At 38.5% G+C, this 17,525-nt stretch overlaps 1 protein-coding gene and 1 pseudogene across 3 annotated transcripts in view; one reads left to right on the top strand and one right to left on the bottom strand.

Moving 5' to 3' along the window:
* The window catches only part of BEND4 (BEN domain containing 4), a 37,475-nt gene that overhangs the window by 10,589 nt on the left and 9,361 nt on the right, over positions 1 to 17,525 (bottom strand). For all 3 annotated transcript variants that reach the window (XR_013165854.1, XM_077136760.1, XM_077136761.1), the window contains exons 2-3: positions 16,277 to 16,840; positions 710 to 801 (exon numbers count right to left, since the gene is read on the bottom strand). Coding sequence is in view for 2 of the 3 variants with exons in the window: in XM_077136760.1 (XP_076992875.1) it covers positions 710 to 801; positions 16,277 to 16,840 (656 nt within the window). In the remaining variant the exon portion in view is untranslated. The remainder of the gene's footprint in view (positions 1 to 709; positions 802 to 16,276; positions 16,841 to 17,525) is intronic.
* On the top strand, positions 13,843 to 14,145 carry LOC143663580 (small nuclear ribonucleoprotein G pseudogene; annotated as a pseudogene).

Consider the following 17,525-nt stretch of genomic DNA (forward strand, 5'->3'; position numbering starts at 1 on the left):
AGAAAATTTAACTACTTAAATAGAACGCTATCCATCATTATCAGTCCAAGACATTGACTATCCCAGTAAGGTACAGTACAGTTACTTCTTCCACTGGAGCTAGGTTCTAAAGCCAGTACAATGAAAATAACAAATTCAAACTGAGCCTTGAAAATCTTATAAAAAGACCCCATGTTTAAACTGACGTATTATCATCAAAACAGACCATTTTCCCTGCCAAGTGGAACAGACTGCTGTTTCTTCCACTGAGAACCAGAGGAGGAAACTGGCTTGTGTTCATGGACCCTGGTGTCTGGAAAACATCTAAACACGTGTGAATCTCACTCAGTGTGGGAAATGCCCCACAAGAGGCATCCTGGGACACAGGCTCTTCCTGAGGGAATGTCAGATTACTGTCTCCCATTTCAAGTCCCCTTCGTGCCAGTGGGAAGAACTGCCCACACTATTTAAATTGCCATTTCTTCTTTTTTTTAACTTAAGGTACAGAGTTGAATTTCAAGAGTTAAACACATGCCCTTTATAACTCCATAGCATTTATACTTGCAATAAACTTCTTTATAAAGACCCGTAAATTTTGTAATACCCCTAACCTTCTGACAATAAAAAATATATTTTGCTATCCAATCTGCTCTGTTATATATTGGTAGAGGCTATTTTTTTTTTTTTAATTCCAAGTGTAACAACATTTATCTTTTTACTGGGGGCCTACCTCAGTTGGTTGGTCAGCTGGCTGGGGTATCATGAATTGGTTGTGGTGCTGTAGAACCGTCTTCAAGTAATCTAAAACAGTCTGGCAGGGCACTGGGTGAAACAAATAGCAATGATTACATATTCGCTATCCTGTGACATGAAAATAAAATACTTTAAGTCTAAAAAAATTTTTGCTGTAAACTTCTAAAAAAAATACTTATTTTCTAAAGGAAACAGAATCCTCTTTCACTTGACATCCGTAATTATTTCAGTTTATAAATCCAGAACAGATGCTAGAGTCTGAGTAGAATTTTTAGGTTTCTCACAGGCTTAGCACAATTCACTGAGAATTTTCAAGTCAAAAATTACTCTAGGATGAATTTGGGTCAACAATAACAATCAAGAACAGCTCACAGGAGAGATGTGAATGTCTTCTTTGATTCAAACTGTAGAATTAGTACCTCTGGTAGTTGGAGCTGTTATGTACCTCAGGAAAGGCTGTGCTCTTCTAATCCATTCTTGCGGGTGCAGGTGGGACCCTTTTTTTAAAAAATATTTTTGGGAAATATTCACACACATACAGCTCAACCATTTATACAAGCAATGGCTCACAATATTATCACATCATTGTGTGTTCTTCACCATAATCATTTTTAGAACATTTGCATTACCCCAGAAAAAGAAAAAAAACTCATACATCCCATGCTCCTTATCCCTCCTTCTCATTGACCCTCAATATTTCAATCTACCCAATTTCTACCTGTTATCTCTCCCTATTATTTATTTATTTATTATCCTTTTTGCTTGTCTGTTTGTTTTACTCATCTGTCCATACCCTAGATAAAAGAAGCATCAGACACAAGGTTTTCACAATCACACAGACACATTGTAAAAGCCATACAGTTATACAGTCTTCTTCAAGAATCAAGGTTACTAGAACACAGTTCAACAGTTTCAGGTACTTCCCTCTAGCCACTCCAATATGCTATTAACTAAAAAGGTATATCTATATAATGCATAAGAATAACCTCGAGGATAACCTCTGGACTCTGTTTGAAATCTCTCAGCCACTGAGACTTTAGTTTTGTCTCATTTCTCTCTTCCCCCTTTTGGTCAAGAAGGCTTTCTCAATCTCATAATGCCAGTCCTGGATCATCCCTGGAAGTCAGGTCCCATGTTGCTAGGGAGATTTACACCCCTAGGAGTCATGACCCAAGTAGGGGGGAAGGCTGTGAGTTCACCAGCCAAGATGGTTTAGGAGAGAGGCCACATCTGAGCAACAAAAGAGGTTCTCTGGGGGTGGCTCTTAGGCATAATTATTAGTAGGCTTCACTTCTCCTTTGCAGGAATAAGGCTCATAGGGGCGAACCCCAAGACTGAGGGTTCAGCCTATTGAATTGGTTGTCCCCGCTGCTAGTGAGAATATCAAGATGGGGAAGTTGAATATTTCCTCCTTTCTCCCCAGTCCCCCAAGGAAACTTTGCAAACACTTTTTGTTTCTCTGCCCAAAATCTCTGGTATATATCGGGGCATCACACTAACCTGTATAAACCAACACAAAATCTCACATCCTATTCAGGATTCCATGTAATTATGGTGTTTAAGTAAACTGACTGTACAAATTAAATTAAATAATGTGCTATTAAAAATATAAATTTTGCACCAAATAAACATCTTTCCCTTTGGCCTCACACAGAGGTTAAAGTTTGAAAATATTGGTCATATCATCCTTTACCTAGTATTCTGAATTACCTTAGTCCTGTCCAGATCAGCTTCACTCACATCTCTAGTTGAAGACTGATCACTTTTTCAGCTTTTTTTAAAAGTTGCTGAATGGGGTAATGCTGACTTTCATAGTTCGAGTGCTCTAAGTCTCAGGTGTTACATAAATAGAGGGTAGGACCTTTAGATTAGGTTGCTGCTACAGGTATGTGGCCCACCCAATTCAAGTTGGGTCTTGATCCTTTACTGGAGCCCTTTATGAGGATAAAACCCAGAAGTCCATAGAGAGAAACCACTCAGAGACATTTGGAGAGAGCCCAGAGACAAAATGGACCAGAGATGTCAGCCATTTGCCTTTCCATGTGACAGAGAAATGCAAGATGCCAGAAGCCTTTCTTCAGAGAAGGTATCTTCCTCTAGATGCTTAATTTTGATGTTTTCATGGCCTTAGAACTATAAATTTGTAAAGTAATAACTCTCAATTGTAAAGGCGTTTTGCTTTCAGCATATTGCTTTCTGGCAGTTTTAGTAAACCAAAATAGCAACTGACAATGCTTTTCTCAAGTACTGAAAATTAATACTTCACTAAAACAATAAAATAATACTCATATTTACTGACAGATTTGTTCCTAAAATCTTCAGGCTACAAGAATTTAACACAATTTAGACTTATCCATAATATGAATATGCCTGGGTTCACAGTTCTTATGCTAAGTGTCCCATTCTCTCTCCTCTCAAGAAGTTCAGTTGATTTTGTCCAAATCGGATTTGACTATCATGTGTTTGGTTAACTATTGCACTACCTTTTGAACATTACTCTTACAGACTCATTCAAAATTACAATGAACTGAATGGATATTGACCCAATATAAAGCATATCTTTTTGTACTGCACAAATAATTCCTACATCTTAAGATATATATGTTAGAGCCCTTTTCAGGAGTATTAACTAATTGCTTTTAAAGGTCTTGATAGCTCAGTTAATAATCTAATTTATACAAATCATTGCTACAATCTGTCTTAGCTGTGTGTTTTCTTAAGATGTTTTGTCACATTAAAGAAAATAATAAATATTTAACCTAAGCCCCAATTTTAAAGTATCACCACTGAACGTTCTTCACCTTGTTTTTCTCACCACTGTTTTTTTTTCTTTTTTAGACTGCAAACAGAGGTTGTCATCCTTATTCTACTGCTAAAAGCTTTAGGTTTTTCAAGTGATATCACATTGTAATATAACAAATCAAAAGCTACATAAACATCTGTATTAGTTAGGATTCTGCAGAGAATGAGAACTGACAGGATATATATTATAAAAAGAGATTTAGTATATGGAATCGGCTTATACAATGGTGGGAACTGGCAAGTCTGAATTTCAAAGGGCATGGCAAAAGTGAAAACACTGATTAAGGTGATGCTGAAGTGATGCCAAATTTCCTAAGAGAAGCTGGCTGTCTGAAGTTGAGGTAGAAATTCTTTCTGATTCCTGCAGTCCTCAGTTTTGACTTCTAAGACCTCCAATGATTGGATGAGATGACTCCCACACTGCTGAGGGCAATCCCCTCTATTGATTGTTGATGCAATCAGCCCTCGATGCAATCAACAGCTTATAGATGCAAACCAATCCATAAAATACTTTCACTGTAACAATCAGGCCAGTGCTTGCTTGACCAAACAACTAGACACCATAACCTGGTTAAGCTGACACATAAAACTAATCATCACAACATCCTGATGAACAATCTGTATGGTAGGAAGCAGAAGTAGGTTAGGAAATTTTTCTTTCCAAAAAATCTTTTTTTAAACAACCATAATTATAGACCTGTATCATGAGCCACTCTTGAATAATCATTTGAATATATTCTTCAAATTGAAGAAGCATTTGCTGAACAACCACAAAAGTCAACCAAAAGGACATTTACATGTATCAGTTTGAAGGAGGCCTCACCGACATTTCATAAAACTTGCTAATCTCTCTAATTTTACCAGCCTGATAAAAGCCCAAATCTACTTTACTGATGCCATCGTAAGTGAGAACACATCTTCAGGCAGTGGGCATTAATTATGGGGAAAGCAGACAACTTGAGAAATGGATAGAAACAGGGACAGGTCTGCACTGGAGTTATGGGCTTTTAACCAACCACATGACTTTTGGGACTCCTTTTAGTTCCTATATCTTGGTCTCATACACAGAGCGAACTATGAAGATCCTAACATGATTAGCCTGTGTCCTTCAGTTTGTGGTCAGAATAAAATGTAACTGTATATACCTGACTGTTTTGCAAACTGATGTGTGCAAAATATTACCCTGGATTTAGTTTGGAAGTTTGAATCAAATTTGTAAATACTCATTGACTGATTAGGACTTGATTAATTTCTTTTGATCTCTTACCCATATTTTACAGTCATTAAGATGTTTATGAAAAGATTTTTAAATGAAGTACAAAAATGCTTCCAAGGCAGCATACAAAATTGAATGTTCAGTATGACCTCAACCATGCTAAAAATAATTACGTGCATAGAAAACAGATTGAAAAGAAATGAACCAAAGTGCTAATGATGATAATTAGCAATGGTTATATTTTAGTAGTGGGATTAAGGATAATTTTTATTATCTCTATCCTTTATCATCCTTATAAAAATCAGTTTTATCAAAAATGTCTACAGTAACAAAATTTATATCTTCATAGTGCATCTCCTAATATAACTGAATACCATAAGTACATGGAACCTTGAGTAGGGCATGAAATTTTGTAGGTTTGTTCAGAGTGATGCCCTGATAAATCTCAGAGTGATCTGAACAGTAAATAAAAACATATCTGCAAAGTCCCCTTGGGGGAATGGTGAGAAAAAGGGAAAGTTCAACTCCCCGTTTGGAGAAGGCCATATTCTTGCAAGCAGTGAGGACAATGAAATCAATAAGCCAAACCTTCAATCTTGGGGTTTGTTATATGAAATTTATCCCCACAAAGGATAGGCTAAGACTACTTAAAATTAGGCCTAAGAGTCACCCCCAGAGAACCTCTTTTGTTGCTCAGATGTGGCCTATCTCTCAAACAACATGGCAAGCAAACTCACCGCCCTCCCCCTCTCTACGTGGGACATGACTCCCAGGGGTGTAAACCTCCTTGGCAACGTGGGACAGAAATTCTAGAATGAGCTGGGACTCAGCATCAAGGGATTGAGAAAACCTTCTCAACTGAAAGGGGAAAGAGAAAAATGAGACAAAATAAAGTGTCAGTGGCTGAGAGATTTCAAATAGAGTCGAGAGATTATCCTGGAGGTTATTCTTATGTGTTATATAGATAACCCCTTTTTAGTTTAAGGTGTATTAGGGAGGCTAGAGGAAAGTGCCTGAAACTGCACAGCTGTATTCCAGTAGCCATGTTTCTATAAGATGATTGTATAATGATACAGCTTTCACAAAGTGACTCTGTGATTATGAAAACCTTGTTCTGATGCTCCTTTTATCTATGGTATGGACAGAGGAGTAAAAACTATGGATTAAAAATAAATAAATAATAGGGGGAAATGTTAAAATAAATTGGATAGAGGGAAAAATGCTAGTGGTCAATGAGAAGGAGGGGTAAGGGGTATGAAATGTAAGAGTTTCTTCTTTTCTCTTTTTATTTCTTTTTCTGGAGTGATGTAAGTGTTCTGAAAAATGATCATAGTGATGAATATCACTGATCGCACACAAAGTACGGAACGTTCATACATTAAGAGTTAGTGTTGTATGTTAGTTTTATTAATAAAAAAGAAAAAAAATGTCTACAGTGATCATGTGCTATTTCTAGAATATAAACTTGCTTTAGAAAAAAAAATCAGTTGTCCACAAAATTGATTCCCCCCTTCCTTCGCTATTACTTTACCTTCAGTATTGATAAGAAAGCCCTGAAGGGTTTGGAGGCTGCTTTTCCCATTTTCTGTGTCCCCAGCTTGAAGAGAGCAGTACTAATATGTAAGTAAGGCCAGCTGACTCACACATGTTGGAATAAAGCAGAATTTCCTGTGTATGTCCTGGTTGTAGGGAGCTCTAATTCAGACATGTGGGTCTTCCAGGTTGATATCTGGGCACAGGGCTGAAAGCCGGGAAGACTGAGGCTGAGGCTCATATTCAGTCGATTGCTAAAAATCTGAAATAGCCGTGGCCGTATACCTCTGAGTACCTTTCCCCTCCCCTGAGCCTTAAGATGCAAAGCTAGCAAGGCAGAGGCCTCCAGGCCCTTTCTCCATTCCCAAGGCAAGAGATTTGGAACATCGCTCCGGACCGGGGGCATGCCAGGGTGTATAGGAGAAAGCTGTATATTCAAGTGAAATATTTTATTTGAAGAAAAAAAAATCACTACGTGTTAGGGATTGAATCACAGAAGGCATGTTCAAGTCCTAGCCCCCAGTCCTCTGGGTATGAACTCATTTGTAAATAGGCCCTTTGAAGATGTTATTGGTTAAGGTGTGCCCAAACTGAAGGAGGGTGGGCTTTACTCCAGCATGGCTGGAGTCCTACCAGGCAGAGGAAGTTTAGATGCAATCAGTTAAGAGAAGCCAGAGAAGGAGGGAGAGAGAACACCATGTGATGGAGGCAGAGATGCAGTTCCACACCCAGAAACGTCCACGACGGCTGGAGGCCATCACCAGAGCACTACAGACTCGGGGAGGAAGTAAGGCCTGGAGATACCCCAGTTTTGGACTTCTAACCTCTAAACTGTGAGCCACTAAGTTCCTGCTGTTGAATCCAACCAGCTTGTGGGTGTTTGTCACAGCAGCCCTGGCAAACGACAACACTGTCAGTCTGGAAAATGGAAATGTGTATGTATTAAAGTGGGGATGGGAGGGAAAGGAAATATGTTTTCCCTTCTCACAGCTACACCATGCTGCCTGCCTGGGAGAATCATGCGGCACTGAAAATGGAATCTGGAAAACCACCTATCTTCTTTCCGCTTTGTTCTGTTAACCTATAGTTCTGTGGATCTTTCCAAGTAAGGACACAGCCTGCACAGATCGGGCATAATGAGTCTGTGCTTTATGCACAGTTCGCGGCAGTCCAGGACGCCTCATTGCTCCTTTGGCCTCCAAGGGAAGAAAGAGTGAGGTCAGTGTTTATTTACAGCGGTAAAAAGAAGAAGCCAGGTTATGCCCCGCAGGCCTTCGCAACTAAGTATCTCCTAATGCAAATTATGATTTTCACTGATGGAAAAGCCTTACATCCACTGGGCAGGTTACATTCATTCACTTATTTATCGATTCATCCTATAGAAAAAAAGTAGGTTGAATCTAGTAAGTTTAATAGAAAATTAGATGAGGAACCAAAAACTGTATAAACTTGTATTGAAAGGAAGAGAGGCTATTAAAGGTATCTAAAATGTACCTTTTACCTATCCTAATATTGATATTCATAATCCTTTTTTTCTCTATATAACAGTATTTTTAAATGCTTATTAGATAATCCTAGAAAGAGTAAAATATCTGGGAAGAAAAAAGGTAAGTTGGAAGATATTTTGAGTCAACAAAATAAAATTGAGAGGAATGGGTTACAAATATTCCATGTGGCATCTGTGCCATCGACATTGATGTCCTGCTCTCAGAAATGAAAACTTCCCCTACACTGTGTGGCAGGCCAAGTTATTAAATCCACAAGGTCTTTAAAAAATTCTAAGCTGATATTAGTATACAACAGTAACTGACAAAAGACACAGGAATTTGTCCCAAAGTGATTCTTGGGTGCTTTTTTGTTTGTTTAATGCACTTGTTCGATCTCTGGCACTTATTAACTATATGATCCTTGCCAAGTTACTTAACCTCTCTGAACCTTTGTTTACTCATCCATGAAATAGGGATAACTATTTGCTATATAAGGTTATTATGAGGATGAACTGAAATAATACCTATAAAGTAGAGGGGACCCAATAAATATAGGGCAATGTAAGCTTTTGCTATTTTAAGACTAACAGTCTAGTAAATTCCTTATGGGTGCCATTTAAATGACTGTTTACAGAGCCTACCTGGCTATTGTAATGTCTCAGCAACTGTTAAGTAAGACTGTTAAGTAATATGTTTTGTGGATATTAAGGCTACTTGGGTTGCTGGTTTCTAATTTTCACTGCAGATCATCACATCTTGATCTGAGTTTCTCTTTTTCATTCCTCTTGTATTATTTAATCCACTTTGTTATACAGTGGTTTTTAAGGATTCAAAACATTTATCTCTAAAATACACTGCATATAATTTTACAGAGAAATTGAAATTATTTGCTATCTCTGACTGCCATGGCCATCTGTGTGGTTATATCATCTTTAAATATGTGTCCTATTCACATCGTCTCTGTAAAGTTCTTAAACTGTAAATATCTAGAAATAAATTATGATCTTAAAGTACGTTCAGTCTACAGATGCATGATTATACTTTTGATAATGACAACGTCCCCATTTAATTCAATCCAATTAATGTGTAGGTGCTATAACATGCCTTTCATTGCTAGAAACTGGGGATATGAAGGTGTCTTTGAACTAGTGTAAGCCTTCAAGGCCCTTGGTTTGTCTCTCTTCGCATCAGGACATCAGGAGAGACAGATACACCAAGAGTGAAAACTTTCCTTCACTAGCTCTAACAGAAGCATGTATTGTGCGGTACAAAAAGCAGTTAATTTTGCCTGGGAACTGGGAGAAATGTTACAGAGGAATATGTCACTTGAATGGGACACTGAAGGATGAGTAGGAGTTTTCAAGGAGAGAAGAGAAGGATGTTTTTAGGTTAGAAGGAATGGCAAGAGTAAAGAAATTGGGAATTACAAATTGTCCAGTGGGGTTAGAACATTTGATGTATGGTGGGAACTGAGGTTCAAATCTCTAAGAACGGACAGGAAGATCCAGGTAGTGAGGTGTATGCCACTGAGGGTACTTGACTTCATTCCATAGACTATTTATGGCCCTTTGAGGCTTTTCAACAATGGGTGACTTGGAGATTTTCAGTGGGGAGACCAGAATCTGGGAGAGGATTGGGTGACTACTGAAATATCTCTGCTGGGGATAGGCTTGGGTGCAACCATGGAGAGAAAGAGGAAGGAAAAGAATTGATGGACATGTAAGCAGTGAAATTTGGGAGTTAGAGATGGGTTGGAAGTCGGGGAAAGAGATGAGTTGTGGATGGATCTGAGGGTCCTAACTTGGGTAACTAATTGAACAGTAAGATTACCATTTATAATCTGAGAAAAAACTTCTGCATTTCGAAAGCAGTTTTCCTTTCTCATTTTCTTAGAGTTGCCATTTATTGAGTGCTTATTAAAGCCCTAAGAAGTACTCAGAAGTCTTTTTTTTTTTTTTTTTTTTTGCATGGGCAGGCCCTGGGAAGCGAACCCAGGTCTCCTCCGGCATGGCAGGCAAGAACTCTGTCTGCTGAGCCACCATGGCCCGTCCTCAGAAGTTTTAATGAATTTAGTATTTTCAACATCCCTAAAGTATTATTAACCTCACTGTATAGCAAGGGAAACTGAGGCTCAGAATGGTTAAATAATTTGCCAAAATCACAGCTAGTAAGTAGCAGGGGAAGACATTAAACCCACGTTTGACTCAAAAATCCAACTTCTTTAACTCACATTGTTCTACTTTCCTCATTTTAACACAATTTATGATGACTTTTTCTAAATTCAAAGTAAAAAAAGCCCAATTCTTCATACATCTGTTTCTATCACTTGCTCTAGTCTATCTACCTGAGCATTTTTCCACAGGTACCTCTGGGCCTATATGAGTTTGGAGGGCAGTGAAGGCACTGCACTGGAGAGTACTAACAGGTTTGCATTGCATCTGCTCTGGGATTTTTTCTCCATCATCCCAAAACTAACACTTTTAATTTATCTTTTAAAAATCTTTCTACTTAGAAAAGGACAACTGTGGGCTAATAGGATCGGAGCTATAGAATCCAAGGTTAGCTCTCCAGTTTGTAGCCTTTTGAGTTAATAAATGAGGGTAGAAGGGCAAACTACCTGCTCTGGAGTCAGGAAGCTTGGATTATAATCCCACCTGTACCCACCTTCTCACCTGTCCAGGTCTCAACCTGCTCATCTGTAAAATGGGAATGGGACTAATATCTGTCATGGCTCCATGGAAGAATGAGGAATAATTTGATAATCATAGAAGCACTCTTTAAAAGCAGAACGCTCTATAATAATATCAACAATAAATATATCTTTCCTATATTTGGCACTTAGAGAATTTTGAGGTGTTTTTAACATGTCATAATTATTTTATTTTGGAATTTTTTTATTATTGCATTTTAGAGATTCTAAGACCCATATTTTTTCACATTTTAAAATCCCTAAAAATGCACAATTATGATGTGCAGTTTTTTCTTACTTTTCTGGTGGAATAGAAAGTACTGGTGTATCTTTTATTCAATGGCATCTTAGATGAAACAAAATACGGTATTTTATATTTGTGATGGACTGAATAATGCACCCCAATTTAGACATATTCCTGGTCTTGGTCCACATTCTTGTGGGTGTGAACCCATTATAAATAGGATCTCCTAAGGTGTTATTTTAGTTAATGGATAGCCCAGCAGAATGATGTAAGGCCTTAATCCAGATTCTGGAGTTCTTTATAAGCAGAAGAAATTCAGACATAGAGAAAAAGGCATGAGAGAGGAACTGGAAGCCAGGAGAGAAGGGAGAGGACATCACGTTGTGATGGGAAAGCCAAGGACCCAGGGTTTGCTGGCTGCCGGAATGCTACTGGCGCCAGGAGGAGGCAAGCCCTCTAGCCTCTGAAATTGTGATCCAATAAGTTCCTGCTATTTAAGTCAAAACCAGTTTGTGGTGCTTGTGATAGTAGCTTAGAAAAGCTAAGGCAATATCCTTCTCTTAACTATAAGCTTTCTAAATCAATGTGGCTACTACATCTGACACTCTCTCCATTGAGAAGTTTCACTCCTCATTTTCCTTCCTTTAATACTCTTTCATTTCTCTGTATTCTTAATCCAGTAACTTTTCCTTTTGTGGCTTTTACTTTTAATCTATTTTCACTTTCTTTTCAAAATCTTAACTTTTAACAGACTTTTTAAATTATAGTGTAGTAACCTAATAAAAAAGAAAATGTGCTCATGTGTTTCCCTTGGGACAAAATATTTAATTACAGGTTCTACCAAGCTAAATTAAAAGGTACTTCTCAGAAGTCCTTTGCCTTGCATGGAGGTGAGGATCAAAAAGACTTTGTTGAATATATTCCAATGATCTCTCTAATACAATAACACAGGCCCTCTCAGGTGGTGCCAGAAATCTTAATTCTCCCCAACTCCTTTCTTTTTGGTGAGGTCTAGCCCCTTCCTTTTCCACTTTTTAAGATACATGCATGAAAACATTTTTCCTATAGACTAATAGGCTGTTTTTAAACTCTCACATCAAGAACTGCCCCCAAGTGTGAACGCTTTATTTCAGTTTAAAAAAAAAAAGAAACAAGAATCTTAGAGTTGTTCATAGTACTCCTGTGCAGAGGTGGACAAGGGGCTGGGTAGCACTGTCCAGGTTCTGGCCTGTCACAGGTATCTCATCTTCTTTTTTAATCTTATTTCCTCAGCTGACTAGTGGGTTCTACTTTCTCCTTTACACACACTCATCCCGGTTGATGTAAAAACAAAAAATGATCTACAATATAACAGGATCTAAAAGAAAGCCTCAGGTTTTTCCATGGAAATGGACTGGCCTCAAGAACAACACAGAGGCCTGTTGGGACCACAGGGAAGCAATGATATTGCTTATGGAAAACTGATCCCAAATTATATAGGAGAGTTATGGCTTGACTATAATATAGAATACTTATCACATGCAAAACCAGAGTATCACATATTGTACTTTTCTTCAAATGGGCATCTAAAAATAATAGATTACCTCCCCCATCCAAAAACATACATAGCCATTAGAGCGAAGAGTGGATTGTTAAGTGATCAACCACACTTTGGCTTGTTGTTTAGCCAAAGATGGGAATTGGGAAGGGAGAGTGAGAAGGCAGAGGTATCTCCCTTTGATTCAAGTTTTCCCTTCCAAGTGGCACATTCAATCTGATTCCCATGACTAAGGTGTCCCTAGAGAATGAGCACATGTGGAAATCACAAACAAGCTGATATTTTCCTTTATTTTATAGTAATTCTTTTCTATTTATAATTGATAAACTGATTTTTTACCCATATGGCTGGGATGCAGTATGGCTTACTTAAAGTAACCAATGGTTTTCTGTGTGCAATGGCTATTGGCTTATGGCAGGGATTGTCAACAGGGCTGCAATGTTCATGGTAACAGTGGTGACTATTAGCCTAATTCCAACCAGCGTCATTTCATTCAATATCTGAGCATCAAGTAGGCTCAAGAATCTGCAGCAGGGTCATCTTCCTAGGAAGTACAGAAGGACAGTGATTGGAGGCAGGCCAGCGCTTGGTTATCTCTGACGCAGACACTTCACAGACACAGGTTTAAGTAATGGGAGGTGGACTGAATCCTAAATTTGCTTAGGTCATATCAAGGATAGACTGCTTGCCAAATATTTAGAATGAGAAATTAAACAGTAATAACTCTGGATATTTGGGTCACCTGTCCTTGCATTCTGAAATTCTCAACCACAGCAGATTATCAAGGAGTATTGCTCAGCTCTTCAGAAGCGGGGCTCCTTTGGTTGTGGTTCTGAATGACTGGTGTAAGTCTCTGTGCAGCTAATCTCCAAGACCCTATCTTCTCCTGTGGAAGAGGAATAAGAATGAAAAAATTTCTCTTTTGGGTAAAACTAATGACATGTAGTGAATCAACCATAATTTATGGAGCTGTGAGACTAGTAAAATCTGGCAGTGTTTTAGCTCAACCCACACCTCCCTGACTTGCGAAAACCAGTAGCACTCTGGTTCCATTGCATTCTTTCTGGTTGTTTCAACCCATCTCTCCCCTGCAGTTCATTCCTGACTTGGGAAAACACCATGACTTCGCATCTAACCTCAGGGCTCAAGTCCAGGAAGAGAGAATGGATTTACTTCAACTCTTGCTTTATCCGTACAAGACAACTGAACTTAATCTAATTCCAAACCTCTAAAGAGACTGAAATGTTTATAATACTTATATTTTCTGTGTAAATACATTAAAGTTCTTTTTACCTTTGGACCAAGTCAAAGACATCCTGTTTTAACTAGGATGAACATTATACTTTTTATTAATATTCAGTCTGATAGGCTTTGATTTTGAAAACAATAATATTGATTTTCTAGAGGACAGTGTAAAAGACTTAGAGATTCTTCTAGAAGTAAGAGGAAGAAGATACCCAAAAAAGGAAGTGGCCAAATGTATTGAACAATAAAAAACTATCAGAGCCAGAGAAAAAGATCAAGGAAGTGGGTGATGAGCTACATCAAGAATGAAGAGACGAAAGTCACACTGAGCCCACCGAATAGCACCATGACAAAGCTCACCCACGCGAGCTGAAAAAATTTATGGACAAGAAGTTATCATTGAAATTAAATGGTGCCAGACATGTCCAGGGAATATTGTGGGTATTTGATCCCTTTATGAATCTTGTGATCAATGAATGTATGGAGATGGCAACTAGTGAACAATAAAACAGCATTGGGACAGCGGTAAAACGAGGGAACAGTGTGATCATGTTAGAAGCCTTGGAACAAGTATAAATAACAGCTGTGTTCAGCAGAGAAATCAATTGCTTCCACATATCCCCTTCCCAAAGGACCTCTTTTTACTGTGATTTAATAATTAGGCCGTGTACATTCCTCACATTAAGTTTTTTTGTTAAACTTTTGTAATTGTCAAAAAATCCTTTCTCAAGGGCTTTGAATAGAAAATAGAATATTAGCTTTTATTCTGACTGTTTCTAACAAACTTTTCCTGATGCTTGTAAGTTGAAACTGATTTCAAGGTTTCTGCATTAAAATGGAAGAATCTTATTAAATGTGAAAAAAATAAAACGAATAAAGAGGCCAAGGCTTAGCAGAGCTAAGAGAATGGTGAAAAATAACTGGAAATGATGAAGGGTATTTGTCACAGGTATTACCTGACAAAAATTGTAATGAATGCTATTACTAACAGTATATGTACATCTTAGTACCAACAGATGTCATGTGTTAATTTGTAGTTCTAAATTTATATCAAAATTCCCTTCAGCACTCCTGGCAGTCTTGCCCCCACTTTTTAATTTGTGAAGTCTCTGTAGGGCTCTATTCGGGGAATGCTTTTATAATAAAGGAAGGAGGAAGAGTAATTTCTGACTTGGCAATTCTTAACCCCCCATTTTTTTGTTGTTTTTACTTCTATGTGTACTAATAAACAAGTGGGTAACTTTCTTCATTTCTTTCCTCCTAGATCAGCTACCAAACTTGGTGGTGCAAATACAAAGTTAGGGGAAAAAACTTAACTTCTATTTTATCTGTCTAAAATTTTAGCAATGCTTCTTGTATGTAATATATTAGTATAGTAGTACATGTATGCAACCTCTCAGTCAAGAAATGTGTAGACTGCAGGAAATGTATGCTCAAATATTTTTATCAATAGGCTGCACGATTAAAAAGGTTTGACAATATTGTACTAGTTAACAGTCTTAAAAATCTTTAAAAGTCATGGATATGCAGGAATGAATCCAAAGTTAGAAGCTAAATCAATACCTTTCCAAATGGTGAAAAACGACTGTGTGATCCTTAATTTCACGTCAGTTTGGCTAGGTAATGGTGTCCAATTGTTTAGGATCAACCACTGACCTACCTGTTACTGCAAAGATGGGATTTGCATATACAATCAGTTGATTGCATCTACATTCAGCAAAGGAGACTGCCCACAATGTGGATGGTCTCCTCATCCAATCAGTTAGAGGTCTGAAAAGCCAAGACTGAGGGATTCAGAGGTCAGAAGGAGAATTTCTGTTTCTACTTCAACATTGGCTCTTGCAGGAACCGTCAGCCTCTGGCTTTGAGAATTTGGACTAAGGAGCTTGTGATGTGGCCTACAGAATTGGGACTTAACCAGCCCCCTCATGCCCTATGAACCAATTCCTTATAATAAATCACACCACACACACACACACACACACACACACACACACACACACACACACCATTAGTTCTGTTTTCTCTGGAGAACCCTGACTAATACAGATTTGGGCTTGGAGATCTTACCAAAAAGATAACTTTATTGTTCTACAAATATAGTGTCTCTAAGAGGTGGAAAATGCCTCATATTTAGCCAGGGGCAAACAGGGTTTTGGGTCAACTTAATTACTGGTCTGTCTTCGACCAATTAGTTTTAGTTTACAGTTTCTTATTAATCTCAAGGGAAAATTTACATGCTAAAAAGACACTATGCCTGCTGAAATGGAACAAGAAAGGCAAAGGAAATTAATGGAATAGCAGAGGCCATTTGTTTAGTACTACTCAAGTCCTGCCGCTGAAAGTATCATTTCATTTTAATTTCTATCACTGACTAATAAAACACATACATCAAAGCCTTTAAAATACAGAAGCCATTTTAAAGGAACAGGGTCACTTTTAGACGGAAGCTCAGGATCACAACACTTGACCTACTTCAATCTCATTGAACCACATCTAGGAATCACTTTTAAATTGACAAAGACATATTAATATATTAATAGGATTATGGTTTTCAGGTCTATACCCCAAAACATGGTAGCTTAAATATAGACAAGGTGAAGCCAGTGGCTCATCATCCAATTGGCATTGGACAGGCTAAGGACTTCCTGTGCTTGCCTATTTTTCCAACTTTTCTACATTGCCAGCCAAAATAACACATGCATACATATATGCATACATACATGAATACAAACAAAACAACTGGTGGAAGTAGGAATTGCAGTTTCTTGCAAATAATATGGTGAGATACCTGGGATGCTTTCTAACTTTCTTCTGAGCTCTTCATTTTCTTGTTGCAGTGAAATGACCTCTTGTTCCAGCTCTTGGCAGCGAGGACAGTAACCTTCCTCCTCCTCCTCTTCCTCCTCTGGAAGCGTAGAAGATGATGGGTGACCATGGGATTCAGATGTGGCTGGGGAGGTCCAGCCGCCCAGTGTATGCACGGGCGAGGTGGGCAGAGGATCCACGTCGGCCAGGTGGCCGTACTCACTGACTGAAGAGGTGTTCGGAGTTGGAAAACTCCCTGAGAGCAGGTAATTTTGTAGGGAGTCAGTGAAAACCCTTAAAAAGGCAGAAGTTTGTTGTTTCCTTTGCATATATTGCATCTCTATGTCTACATTGTCTGAGGTCTGACTGTGGACCCCTTTCCCGATGTGACACTGCTCTTGTCGTTCGTTATAACTTGAGCCTTCCTGCTTGACACAAGAAATCATGGATTGAGAATGGTTGGAGTCCAGCAGTTTTCCTCCACAATTTAAGAGGCTAAGAACTCGACTGCACTGCTGGGCAAAGGCATCCAGGATCATACGACTCTCTGAAACAAATGAAAGGATCTGTCACAAACTGACAGTCAAGGGCAAGGGATAAGCAAGGTCATCAGTTATTTCAAGCTTAACAATGAAAAGTGTTAAAATATGTATTTCCACTCTTACAGTGATGAGCCCAGATGACATGGTGAATTCCCTGTGAGAACGCATAGCTTCCTATTCTGAGACTGCTGGGGTGCCTGATGAGTCACTCTCAGTCTCTCACTTGGGGAAATGGCTGGACCACAACTTTTCTATGTGGCGCTAACTGGCCTGTACAGGTCTGAACTCATGCTGTTGGCCTCATTAATGCCCTCACTCTAATGAATCGAACCAGCCACTGCAGACTCAATTCCTCATTGATAGGGGTTTTAAAGCAATCATTACTTCTACCTCTGGAGTACCCTCATTCCCTTGTATTAATCAGCTGATACAATCCCTGTCGAGTGTACTTTGCTCCCAGATGCAAACGGGATAAGATAAGACTTTTTTCAAGATCTCAGTAGACATATGAGATAAAACAAAGGGTAGCCTGAGAAGTTAAACTTGAGCCCAAAGCAAAACTGCCTGTCATCCCACATCTGTGTTCCATTATCCCTTCTAACTCAATTGTTTTTCTTTTTTAGCATTTTTATTGAGAAATATCCACACACATCCAGTCCAACCGTATTATACAATCAATGGCTCACAGTA

Source organism: Tamandua tetradactyla, chromosome 19 (genome assembly GCF_023851605.1).
Source record: "Tamandua tetradactyla isolate mTamTet1 chromosome 19, mTamTet1.pri, whole genome shotgun sequence".
Taxonomy (NCBI): domain Eukaryota; kingdom Metazoa; phylum Chordata; class Mammalia; order Pilosa; family Myrmecophagidae; genus Tamandua; species Tamandua tetradactyla.